This window comes from Carcharodon carcharias, chromosome 1 (assembly GCF_017639515.1).
Source record: "Carcharodon carcharias isolate sCarCar2 chromosome 1, sCarCar2.pri, whole genome shotgun sequence".
NCBI classification, from domain to species: Eukaryota; Metazoa; Chordata; class Chondrichthyes; order Lamniformes; family Lamnidae; genus Carcharodon; species Carcharodon carcharias.
Window position 1 is genome coordinate 124,757,924 of NC_054467.1, and position 14,154 is coordinate 124,772,077.

Genomic DNA, 14,154 nt, shown 5'->3' on the forward strand with positions numbered 1-14,154 from the left:
TCTTTATAATTGCAGTGAGGAGGGAAAAAAAGAAAATATAAGTTTACATTTTTTCATTAAACAAAAATTCTAAACTCAGTGTTTGGAGTGAATTTTTGCAGTTCAAAAGACTGCACCAGACTGGAATGGATTGTTTGCAACCCTTTGATACTGAGATTGACTATTGTGACTGGAGTTTGTTTCGTCATCCAGAGAATGTTTAAGGTTTTGATCAGTAGAGACTGAATGATGGGGAAACCTCCCCTGTGCACTACCACATTTAATTAGAGCTCTAGCAAGGACTGCAAACCCACACTATCATTCTATGTAATGTAACTAAAAGAATAAAATATTTGAGGAAGAATAATGATTGTCTTAAGCAATCTTTGTAAAATGGTGATTGAAAACAACAATGACGCTATCTATTCCTGATGATGTTTTTGAACTAAAATGAAAAATATTCAACAGTTTGAATTAAGTAATTTTTGAATTGGATAATATGTCAGTGAAGCATTTTGCTTTTTCAGTTTCAGTAATATATGCAATACTGTGTTCATTCTGATACAGCTTCAGTAAATTTCCTGCATTACTGTTATTGTGTTGAGATTGCTGGAGGACCGCAGTAAACATTAAAAATGTGTTTCATATACTAAATGACCTGTGAGCAATCTCAAGGGGGATATTCTCATTAGTTGAATGCTCATTGAGAAAGGCATGGATTAATTGAGGGCATCCTGCATGGATTTGTTCAGGGAAGGTTATGGCTGACTAACTTGATTACATTGCTACATCTCCATAATTCAATAAGGGTAGCATGTTTGATCTAGTCTACGTGGATTTTAACAAGAGTTTTGACAAGGTCCCACGTGGCAGACTGATCGGAAAAATAAAAGTTGATGGGATTCAAGGGCAAGTGCCAAGTTGGATCTGAAATTGGCTCAGTTGCAGAAAGCAAAGGGCAATGGTCAGTGACTGTTCTTGTGACTTGAAGGCAGATTCTGGTGGCGTGTCACTGGGCTTGGTATATGTCAGTGACTTTTGATTATGGCTCTTACGTTTAATTCTGAAGTTTGCAGATGATACAAAAATTGCTTGTTTGTTTGATAGTGAAGAAAACAGGAAGATATCAATTGACTGGTCAGATGGACAGAAAAGTGGCAAATGGAATTCAAGTGTGAGACTATTCATTTGGATAGGGCAAAGGAATGCACACTAAGTGGTAGGATACTGGGAACTGTAGAGGGACAGAAGCATCTTGGAGTACACATTTGCAGATCCCAGAAAGTAGTAGGATGGGTAGACAAAAAGGAATATGGAATACTTTCCTTTATTAGCAGGGGACAAATTATCTGAGCAGGAGTATTTGGCAAGATCTATATAAAATACTAGTTAGACCACAGTTAGAGTACTGCATACAGTTCTGGTCACCGCATAGAAGAATATGATTGCACTAGAGAGATTTTGGAAGAGATTTATGAGGATACTATCAGGATTGGAAAGTTCTAGCTATGAGAAAATATTCGATGGGCTGGATATACTTTCTTTGAAACAGACTGAAGGGTGACATAGTTGAGGTGTATGAAATTGAGGGATAAGATAGACTGGATAAGAAGGATAGCCTTGTCACTGGCTAGATGGAGTTCTTTAAACCCGCCTTCAAAAGCCCAGTCAGTGGACACTCCTCAATAATGTGAGTCATTGCTTGGACTGCACCACAGCTGCAGCCTGGATGGTCTTGGTGATCCCACTGATGTTGGATGGTTGCACGGAGGCCTTGGCCAGTTCCGAAATGGTTTAAAAAGGCTCGCTGTCGCATTCCACCTTCACAATGCCAGTGCTAAGAGGGAACTGAATATTACCCCAGATGGCCAGAGACTGAAGCATGATCCCCACCCTGTTTATCTAGGCATCACCCTTGACAGAACCCTCACATGCAGAGAGCACCTACCTGCTCAAGACTGAAGAAAAGAATTAAACTGACTGGTACCACATGGGGATCACAGGCCAAGATACTAAGGACCTCTGCGCCTGGTACATCGCGTAGTCAACTGCAGAATACTGCACATCAGTATGGTACCAATCTGCATGCACCAAATTTAGAGGTACAACTGAACTCCACAATGCTGGGTGGACAGCAGTAGGATCTATGATGAGAGAGTGGTTTCTGGTGGATGTTTTCTCCTGTCATAGGTCATCAGTTGTTAACTCCTCAGTGTGTTGGGTTTAACCATGTGGGATGGTGTGAGGGAAGGAGTACTGCTGGTGTATAAGGAGGTCCTTGAATAAAGCTTGAGTTTTTAAAATTCTTTCATGGGGTGTGGGCGTTTCTGGCAAGGCCGGCATTTGTTACCTATCCTTAATTGCCCTTGAACTAAGTGCCTTGTTGAGCCATTTCAGAAGGCAGTTAAGAGTCAACCGCATTGCTATGGATCTGGAGTCACATGTAGGCAAGACTGGGTAAGGATGGCAAATTCTCTTGCCCGAAGGACATTGGTGAACCAGATGGGTTTTTACAACAATTAATGGTAGTTTCATGGTCACCATCACTAAGATTAGCTTTTAATTCCAACTTTTATTTATTGAGTTTAAATTCCAGCAGCTGACATGGTGGGATTTGAGCCCATGTGCCCAGAGAATTTGCCTGAGCCTCTGGATTACTAGTCCAGTGATGTTACAACAATGCCACCATAGTAGGAGTAGGCCATCTCCAGCAGCTCGCCTGTTACAGTTAGCCTTCTGATGTGGAGGGGTAACTGGGGGGCAGTGTCCCTCAGGGCTGGGAACCAGGGGAGGTGAGTTGGTCAAAGAGTACCTGTGATGAGCATTGTTGAGTTCAGTTGCACCTCGAAATTTGGTGTGTGCAGATTGGTGTGCGGTACCAGCCAGTTTACTGAGAAGGTTATTGTGGGTTTTAATTATTTTTTCCAGTCTTGAGCAAGTAGGTGCACTCGGTATGTGAGAGTTTTGTCAAGGGTGATGCCGAGATAAACAGGAAGGGGATCGTACTTCAGTCTCTGGCCATCTGGGGTGATGTTCAGTTTCCTCTTAGCGCTGGCATTGTGAAGGTGGAATGTGAGAGAGACTGGGGGCATAGATTTGAAGTAATAGGCAGAAGGATTAGAGGGTAATTAATGTGAAATTCTTTCACACACAGGCTGGTGGTGGGGGTCTGGAATTTGCTACCTGAAAAAGTGGTAAAGGCAGAAATCCTCACCACATTTAAAAAGTACTTGGCTGCTCTGTTCGAAGGAAAAGTACTTGACTATACACTTATAGTGCCATAGCTTACCAGGTTATTGACCAAAAGCTGGAAAGTGGGATTTGGCTGGATGGCTCTTTTTCAGCCAGCACAGACAGACTGGATCCCATTTGTGCTTTAAATTTATGATTTAAGCTTAAATAAATGGTTTATCCTAGATTTTATGGTTGCATAATTGAATTGTCCAAACTTCAGCTCAGTAATTTGTGACTCTTGGTACTACCTTGAACAAGAATTTTGCACTTCAGAGCTGCTCTGAAATCTTTGTATTGATTCTTCAAACACAGATTAGGAAATGTTCATCTTACAAACACAATAGATTTATAAAATCTTTTACCATCCCAAGGGGAAATACAAGAGGTTTGACCAGTTTAATTGGCTAAACATGAAACGCTTGTAAACTCGTTTGAATTAATAATTTTCTGAAAGGAGTTTGTTTGATAGGTTGCACCCCCTAACTATTTTGCCATTTGGTTAAGTATTGGTGGAGAGGTGGATTGTAATAAGGAAAGGAGGAAGCACTTTTATTTCTTGATTAGTTTTGTGCATCAGTAAGTCTGTCAGCATCATTCTATAATCAATCGCTTGGAGGTTCATGTATAGCTTAGATTACTTATTTCTGTTCTGTTCTTTTCACCTTTCTTTATACGCCATTAAAGAAGGATAGCTCCAGAAATCTGTCTTCTGTGACTTCATGGTGTAGCACACTGATGCATCAGCCTAATGTTGGAGAACAAAATAACGAACCCGAGAAAAAGCCAAAATGTGGCATATTTGGGCAACATTATTCCTCTGCACTAAGTTTTGTTAATGTTGTAGTTATTCTCAAATATGCCATATTTACTTAGCATCTAATTGTTGAGTACAATCCTGGAAGGTTTGTGCTAACACCGCTTAATATTTTAGGAGGAATCTATTTTTCATACAGTATATAAGAAATCAAAATAATTTTCTAACTGCATACGTACTCTGATCATTTTAGTTTACTGAATTGAGATATAATCCCAGTTATTGTGATGCCCTACGGCTGTGTCTTCATTCCTCGTTTTCTTTAGGGAATGGGTAATAATATGGGAGGTACTTCAGTATAGTGTAAGTTGGAAATAATGTTATGCCGGGTGAGTTTCTGGCAGTGTGACAAATCAAGCACTAGCAGGCTCAGGCCATCTGAGGCGATGTTCAGTCTTTTTTAACTGGTTTAAAAAAAAGACCAGTTAAGCCAAACTATAGCTTTCTACCCTTGTTAAATAGTGTGATTTACAGCACAGAGGGAGGTAATTCGACCCATTAAGTCCAGCCGGCTCCCTGCAGAGCATTTCTGTCTTTTGGCATGAATCTCTATAAATGTGATATGAAACGAACGTGCATCATGTAATGCATCTCCAACACATCCCTTCCTTGACCTCTCCGTCGCCATTTCTGGTGATAGACTGTCTACCCATGTTAATTACAAGCCCACCAATTCCCACAGGTACCTCGACTACAGCTCCTCACACCCTACTTCCTGTAAGGGCTCCATCCCATTCTCCCATCCTCCGCCTCCATTGCATCTGTTCCAATGATGCTACCTTCCAAAACGGGGCTACTGACATGCCTTCCTTTTTCCTTAACCGAGGGTTCACCCCGCCACTGTGATTGACAGGACCCTCAACCGTGTCCAACCCATCTCCCGCACCTCTGCCCTCACCCCTCCCCTCCCTCCCAGAACCATGATAAGGTCAAGGGGGACCACCTCGCTTTTCATTCCACAATCTCTGCATTCAAAGGATCATTTTCCACCAATTCAGCACGATGCTACCACCAAACACATCCTCCCTTCATTGTCGGCATTCTGTAGGGACTGTTCCTCCCTGACACCCTGGTCCATGCCTCCATCACCCCCAACACCTCATCCCCCCTCCCACAGCAGCTTCCCATGCAATCGCAGAAAGTACACCAAGTGCCCCTTCACCTCCTCTTTCCTTACTGTCCAAGGCCCCAAACACTCCTTTCAGGTGAAGCAGCATTTCATTTGCACCTCCTTCAGTTTGGTCCACTGTATTCGCCGCTCCCAATCCTAAATTGGGGAGACTAAGCGTAGACTGAGTGACTGCTTTGCAGAACACCTTCGCTCAATCTGCAAGCATGACCCAGAGCTTCCTGTCGCTTGCCATTTCGACGCACCATCCTGCTCTCATGCCCACATGTTCATCCTTGGCTTGCTGCGATGTTCCAGAGAAGCCGAACACAAACTCCCAGTTAGGCACTTTACAACTTTCCAGACTTAACAGAGCGTTCAATAATTTCAAACCATGAACACTGTCCTCCATCATTACCCCTTTTTTAAATCAAATTTTAAAAATTTACTTATTCATTTTTAATTACCTTTTTATCTTTTTCCCCACCCCACCCCCAAAAAAACGGCCATCTGCCACTTGTTTTTATGTAGTTCTTTCACAGAGCGCTGACCCTTGTTCCGCTATGAGCACATTCTGCTATCTTAGCTTTGTGCCACTATCAGCACCTTCTTCAGTCTTTAGCACTACCATTAACACTCCCTTTGTCCTGTGTCCATGAAATATTGTTCAAATTTTTCCTCTGCTCCCACCTGCCACTGAACATCTATCTTGCTCCACCTGCTGCACCCTCTCTTAAACAGTGTAAAATCCATCGCATTTCTATTTCTCTTTAGCTCTGAAGAGTTCAATTAGACTCAAAACGTTAACTCTGTTCCTCTCTCCACAGATATTGCCAGACCTGCTGTGTTTTTCTAGCATTTTCTGCTTTGATTGCGTGATGTAGGGCTTTATATTGAAATTTTCAAATCAGTAAATAAACTATTAAACTGCAAACGTTCAGTCAGGTACAAGCTGGATCTACGCTTTATTACACTGCAGAATTTTGTAATGATCACAGGAAAATCACTTAGTTATTTTGGTGAAGCTTTCAGTCTAATGTCTCACTTAAGCTGGAAGCCAAAGGTGTTAAGGACAAAACTTGGACATGAAGCAGGAGTACCTGTCCCAAATCAAGATCTCCGGTACAGTACAACAGTGAAGACAAGTGAGTGGGATAGGAAGGGATAGAGTTTTTCATAAATTGTACATCCGCGAATAAGGTCATTACAGGGACTAAAAGTAAAATGAAATTAAGCACTCTTTATCTGAATGCATGAAGCACCTACAATAAGACAGATGAAGTCATGGCACAAAAAGAGGTAAATGGTTTTGATTCAATTGCCATTACAGAAACATGGTTGCAAGGTAGCTGAGCCAAATTTTTCCTTGGCTTGAACATCAGGGGCCTTACTTTGCCTGTGGGAGAATTACAGTGGGGTTTAGGATTCTGCATTAGAGGTTAGATTCCGCATGGGAGGTGCAGTGAAAGTGACATCAAGGCAGCATTTGACTGAGTGTGGCATCAAGGAGCAAAACTGAAGTTGATGGGAATCACGGGAAACTTCACTGGTTGGAGTCATAACTAGCATAAAGGAAGATGGTTGTGGTTGTTGGAGATCAATCATCTCAGTCCCAGGACAGCACTGCAGGAGTTCCTCGGGGTAGTATCCTTGACCCAAACATCTTCAGCTGCTTCATCAGTGACCCTCCCTCCGTCATAAGATCAGAAGTGGGGACGTCAGTAGCAACTCAGATATCGAAGCACTCTGTGTCAAATGCAGCAAGACCTGGACAATATCCAGGCTTGGGCTGACAGGTGGCAAGTAACATTTGCGCCACACAAGTGCCAGGCAATGATAATCTCCAACAAGAGAGAGTCTTGTCATCACTGAATCCCCCACTATCAACATTCTGGAGGTTACCATTGACCAGAAACTGAACTGGACTAGCCATATAAATGGTGTGGCTACAAGAGCAGGTCAGAGCCTGGGAATTCCGTGGCGCATAACTCCTCAAAGCCTGTCGACCATCTACAAGAGCAGTTCAGAGGGAAGATGTGGCCCTAGTTTTAACATCACTTCTGAAAGTTGGCCCATCTAACAGTGCAACACTCCCTCGATAGGGCATTGAAATGACAGACCAGGTTATTTGCTTAAATCTTTAGGATTTGAACCTCCAATCTCACAGCTCAAGCCAAGTGTATACAACCGAGCCAAAGCTGAGTTAAAATGGGCTGTTGCCAACCTCTCTTTTTATCTATCTTGATGTCATAATATCCAACTGTTGAATAATTCAAGATTTTTGCATCCATTACCTTAGAACCTATTCCATGTTTGATCACTCCTTGCATGAAGACTTCCCTGACTTCACAGGAAAGGGACTAAGAAAAAGAAATAGTAGGCTAATTAGTCCCTCCAGCTGTTTCAATATTTAATTAGATCATGGCTGATCGTTACCTGAACTCCATTCACCCATTTTTGATCCATAGCTATGACTCTTTTTGAGATGTGATGCCCAAAACGCAGTACTCCAGATAGGGTCCTGTCCACTGTACAACTGTAGCGTAGCGTCAGTTGTTAATTTGTCTCTTACAGATTTGAGCCTGCCCCTCTCTTATTCTACATAACCTGTGATTACTTTGCAGTTCGAGGCTGCCTATCTACTTATAGCAATAAATTACTGATGATTTGGCAAGTATTGACATGTTATTATATTTTGCTAGTGTTTGTATACTGTATACATCTTGTTAGCACAGTAATGTAGTGAAACATGCATAAAGTGGTATTTTGTACAAAGTGGTATTTCAGTTTGCAATTCAAGTGGATCACCTGGTTGCTTGAGCAATGAATGGTGTTTATTGAGCTCAGATTCTCTGCAGCTATGGGCTCTACCAGACATGTGACCATGGAAGGTTGGGACATGAAGTTAAGAGGAAATTTTGGTAAAATTAGGTTGTTAAAATTTGACATTGGTTCTTGGTGATAGAAGATATGATTTATATGTTCTGCACTTGGTGGAGTGCACCTGGTGCAGGGAAGGGTTCCAGGAGGCAAATAATGTACAACTTTTGAAATTTGGATTTACAATCTTTCATGCCCACCTGTACTTTTTATTGTTTGCTTTGCAGGAAGTTTGGGGAGCGACCTCAACCCAAACGCCTTACCAGGTAAGATTCCATCACATCTGGTGCTTCGCACTTGGCTCCAATTTCGGTTGAGATAAAAGTGTCACAGACTGCTGTGCAATTTAATTAATGTGTTGCAACAAAATATGGAACATTTTTTACCATTTAAAACACCTAGGAAAGAACTACAAGAATAATAAGTGTTTCATACTGGAACCAGTTATACTCGATCTACGTTTTCTGTGGTAAAAATTGTATGAAGCCCATAGAAGTAAGTTGACATACTAACTAATGAAAGTTAACTTTTCCCATTGATATTTTAGCGCATTCTTTCTTGCAGCCTTTACTTACATTGTATGGGCATGAAGTTATTTGGTGTACAGTATGGTACTTCATAAAATAGTTTGACATATTTGAAGAATGAGTTCATAAATGCTGCCTATTAAAATTGATTTCTGTTTGTTACCCAGTACACTGATTTGAGTAATAAATTATCTGATTAACAGCACTGTGTTGATTTGTGACCTCTGAAATTGCCATATTCCATAATTAATCTCTTTCACAGCAATTTCAGAGGTATTTGAAGTCTTTTAGAATAAAACCATTGTTGTTTAAAAACTGATGTCACATTTATAGCCTTTATATAAGTGGTAAAGCAATTTTTAAGCACACCACCTATTTTCACAACCCACAAAATCCTATTGTGAAGATTTAACACTTCAGATTTAAACTCATGGTAAACGCTGTATCTTACTTTTTGTATTTATTTAGGGAAGCAATGCGAAATTACCTTAAGGAGCGTGGTGATCAAACCGTACTAATTCTACATGCTAAGGTTGCACAGAAATCTTATGGAAATGAAAAAAGGTGAGTTGCTTTTGATCTCAACTGAGCATTTTGACTCATGTTGCAATTGTACAAGTTATCCATCTAGGAAGAAAAGGGAGAACTTGCATTTATATTTTGCATTGTGATGTCATCAGGTGGTTCTAAATGCTTTACAACTATCTGGTTGCTTTTCAAATGCAGTCACTTATGTCAGTAAACAGCCAATTTCACACTTGAGGTCCCACAAACAGCAAATAATTCAATGGTGCGATAACCTGTGTTTGTAGTAATCGCAGTTGGAGAGCACCTTGCTTTTTCAAGTAGTACCGAGCTTAGCTATGTTTCAGCATACTGCTGCCGCTGTTTAGAATGCACAGAGTCCTGTATTGTAGTTTCACCAGGTTGGCATCTCATATTTAGGTTTGCCTGATGCTACTCCTGGCATGCTTTCCTACACTAATTGAAATAGGGTGGCTCCCCTACCTCGATGGTAATGGTAGGGTGAGGAATATGCTGGGCCATGAGGATCTGAAGTTAGGGTCCAGATATTACGTTACCACTGAATTTTTTTAATGCTGCCCAATTGCACTGGTTCACAGATTTTGTTTGGTGATAGACAAATGAGCTTGAACCAAAACTTGAGGGGGAGAAAATTCCCCTCAAAACTAGCACAATTTGCACTTGATTTGTCATGCATCTAATGTGAAAACATTTAGCCTTTTGTGCAATTATCCCATGTATTCATATGGTGCTTGGCTTGTTTGGTTCCATTCTGCAGACCCGTATTTGTAAGTATTGTTACACTTTTAAGCTGCTTGCAGGTAAATATTAAATTTGGGTATTACCTTAAAATGATATTTGGCGTATTTACTTGAGCAGCATTAGAAAAAATACAAAATAAGGTTATGAATTTCTGTCTGAAAGTTGGAGTTTTGCAGTTTATTCTGAAGTGAAGTTAGAATTTAGTGTTCAGTTTTTGAGTGATATTATAATTTTAAAACCTCACTGTCCACTACTGCCTCATGGCCTTTGGTCTATAATTGTTTTCTCTTCTGTAGCCCTAAGACTATCCCATTGCTGACTAACTATGAGCAAGAACTGCACCATCCTCCACATTCATTGACCGTTTTATCTCGTATATTCCTTCCTCTCCCATCATAACTCTTCCTTGCTCCTGGTTTCCACGAGCAGATGTACGATCTCATATTTCTCTCTATGATATTTGTTCATTTGCTAGCAAGTTTCTTGACATTCATGACCTTTGTGTAGATGGCTATATTAACATCCTAGCACTGAGCAGACATGGCTCATGGGCATTGACAAATGTACCCTCTTACTAAAACCACCCCACCTGGCTATGCTTTGTTCATCACCTGACCCATCTAGACTATAATTTTAGTGGCAAGACCCTTATTTCCAATTCACACTTTGGCTGCTTTTTCTGTTGTCATTCCTCAGGCAACCTCTTCTCCTTCATTTGAATGTATGAATTAGGAGCAGAAGTAGCCATTCGACCCCCCGAGCCTGCTCTGCCATTCAATAAGATCATGACTGATCTGATTGTGGCCTCAATTCCACATTCCGCCAACTCCCAAAACCTTTTGACTGCCTTGTTAGTGAAGGATCTATCTACCTCTGCCTTAAAAGTATTTATTGACCCTGCCTCCACCATTCTCCGGAGAAGAGAGTTCCAAATATTCATGACTCTCAGAAAAAATTTTCTTTTCGTCTCAGTCTTAAATGGGAGACCCCTTATTTTTAAACTGTGTTCCCTATTTCTAGTCTCTCCCACATGGAAAACATTCTTTCAGCATCCATCCTGTCAAGTCCCCTCAGGATCTTTATATGTTTCAATAAGATCACCTCTCAATCTTCTAAACTCCAATGAAAACAGGTGCAGCCTGTCCAAACTTTCCTTATAAGGTAACACCCCCATCCCAGATACCAATCAAGTGAATCTTCTCGGAACTGCTTCTGATGTGTTTATATCCTTTCTTAAATAAGGAGACTAAAACTGTACACAATATTCTAGATCTGGTCCTACCAATGCCCTGTACAACTATAGCAAAACACCCCTACTTTTTTGTTTCATTCCCCTTGCAATAAATGACAACATTCAATTTACCACCTTAATCATTTGCTGTACCTGCATACTAACTTTTTCCTGATTCATGTACCAGGACACTCAGATCCCTCTGTACCTCATTGTTCTACAGTCTCTTTCTATTTAAATAATATGCAGTTTTTCTATTCTCCCTGCCAAAGTACGCAAGTTCACATCTTCCCACGTTATACTTCACCTGACAAATGTTTGCCCACTCACTTAACCTAACTATGTCCCTTGGCAAACCCCAGTTGTCCTCTTCACAAATTTCCTGCATATCTTTGTATCATCAAATTTAGCAACCCTTCATCCAAGTCATTGATATAAAATGTAATTAGTTGAGATCCCAGCACTCTGTGGCACTCCACTTGTCACATCTCACCAACTTGAAAATGACCCATTTATGCCTACTCTGTTTCCTGTTGGCTAACCAACCCTGTATCCATGCTAATATGTTACTCCCTATACCATTAGTTCTTTCTTTAATGTGGCACCTTGTCGAATGCCTCTTGGAAATCTAAGATTTAATCTTAAGATCTAAGACATCCACAAGTTCGCCTTTATCCATATTGCTCGTTACTTCCTCAAAGAACTCCAATGAACTAGTCAAACATGATTTTCCTTCCACAAAACCATGTTGACTGTCCCAGATTACATTGAGATTTTCTAAGTACCCCTCTATAATCTCCTTAATAATAGATTTCAGTGATTTCCCAGTTACAGATGTTAAAATAACTGGCCTGTAATTTCCTGCCTTCTGTTTCTTTCCTTCTTGAATAGAGGAATCACATTTGCTATTTTTCAATTTGATGGAATCTTTCCAGAATCTAGGGAATTTTGGAAAATTAAAGCCAATGCATCTACTACCTCAGCAATCACTTCTTTTAAGACCCTAGGATGAAGTCCATCAGGACCTGGGGACTTGTCACCTTTTAGTTGTAATAATTTTCTCAGTACCCTTTCCCTGGTGTCTGTAATTGTTTTAAGTTTCTCCCTTTCACCATTTGATTCACAGTTATTTCTGGGATCTCACTTGTATCCTTTACAGTAAAGACAGGCACAAAATATCTGATCAATTCATCTGCCAATTCCTTATCATTCTCTAAAGGATCAATGCTTCCTTTACTTTTTCCCTTCTTAAATACCTATAGAAACTCTTTATCTGATTACATTTCTAGCTAGCATTGCTCGCACTCTAATTTCTCCCTCTTATTAATCTTTTAGTCATTCTTTGCTGTCCTTCATATTCTGTTCAATTTTCTGACCTGCCGCAAACCTTTGCTGAATTATTTTTTCAATTTGACACTATCTTTAACTATTTTTGTTAACTATGGATGTCATGCCTTCCCTTTGAGTCCTCCTTTCTCAATGGAATGTATCTTTTCTGAACATTCTGAAATATCTCCTTAAATGTCTGCCGCTGCATCCCTATTGACCTATCCCTTAATCTAATTTCCCAGTTCACTTTAGCCAGCTCTGCCTTCGTGCTCTTATAATTGCTGTTATTTAAGTTTAAAACATTTGTCTTAGATCCACTACTTTCCCTCAAACTGAAGGTGAAATTCAATCATATTATGATAACTGCTACCTAGGGGGTGTCTTCACTGAGGTCATTAATCAATCGTGTGTCATTGCACATTATTAAATCTAGTATAGTCTACTCTCTGGTTACTGCTGAAACATGCTGCTTCAAGAACCTGTCCTGCAAACACTATGAACTCATCGTCCAGGCTATCTTTGCCAATCTGATTCGTCCAAACGATACATAGATTGAAATCACCCATGAGCATCGCCCTACTTTTCTCTTAAGTTCCCATTATTTCTTCCTGTGTGTCCCATTCTACAGTGTGGTTACTATGAGTGGGCCTGGAATCCACTCCCACAGGTAACTTATTTATTATTGCTTAGCTGTACCCAAACTAGGTCTACATCTTGATCTCTAGAACCAAGGTCATCTCTCTGTATTGTACTCGTGTCATCCTTAATTAACAGAGCTACCCCTCCAACTTTTCCCAGCTCCCTAGCCTTCCTAAATGTCATGCACCCTTGAATTTTCAGGTCCCAATCTTTGTCATCCTGCCGCCACGTTTTTGCAATGGCTATCAAATCATACATAGTTATTTCTCTTTGTATTGTTAGTTCATCTGTGTTGATAAGAATGCCACATGCATTCAGAAACAGAGCCTTTAGTTCTGTCTTCTTACTATTTTTGTAACCTCTAGTCTTATCTGCTGGAGCACTCTTAAGTTTGTGCGCTCTTAGGTTTGTACACTCTGTCCCTTCCTGTCAAGCTCTGATCATCATTTCCCTTATTCCCGCCTTGTCTTCTCTATTTAATTTATCACATCTTCCCAAACTTAACTCCTTGCCCCCGCTATTTAGTTTAAAGCCCTCTCTATCACGCAAGCTATATAGCTTGCCAGCACGGATCAGGTGAAGACCATCTCAACGGTATGGCTCCCATTTTCCCCAGTACTTTTTAATTTAGCTCCTAGCTGCTCATACTCTCTCGGCAGAACCTCTATCCTTGTTCTGCCTATGTTGTTGGTACCTATGTGGACCATGACCTGGATCCTCCTCCTCCCATTGCAAGTTCTTCTGCAGCCCAGAGCAGATGTCCTGAACTCTGGCGTAAGGCAGGCAACACAGCTGACTGGATTCCTGCTCTTGGCTGCAGAGAACTCTGTCTATCCCCCCCCAACCATACTGTCCTCAACTACATTTCTATGAACTCCCCCGCCCTTGAATGTCATCCTGGTGCCATGGTCAGTTTGCTCATCCACCCTGTAGCCACCATTTTGATCCATACAGGGTGCAACAACCTTGAACCTGTTGGACAATTGCAAAGGCTGAGTCTCCTCACCTCTACCTATGGGTTCCTATACCTACCTCACTTGCAGTCTTAGTCTCCTGCCCCTGACCACTGACAAAATCAGAAGACCCTATCCTAAGGACTGACAAAATCAGAAGACCCTAAGGAATG

General features: G+C 40.9%; 1 protein-coding gene across 3 annotated transcripts in view; it reads left to right on the forward strand.

Annotated features, from left to right (window-relative positions):
- rbpjb (recombination signal binding protein for immunoglobulin kappa J region b) overlaps positions 1-14,154 on the forward strand; it is a 112,646-nt gene that overhangs the window by 27,705 nt on the left and 70,787 nt on the right. For all 3 annotated transcript variants that reach the window (XM_041186003.1, XM_041186020.1, XM_041186010.1), the window contains exons 2-3: positions 8,243-8,281; positions 9,011-9,106. In XM_041186003.1, coding sequence (XP_041041937.1) covers positions 8,243-8,281; positions 9,011-9,106 — 135 coding nt within the window. The remainder of the gene's footprint in view (positions 1-8,242; positions 8,282-9,010; positions 9,107-14,154) is intronic.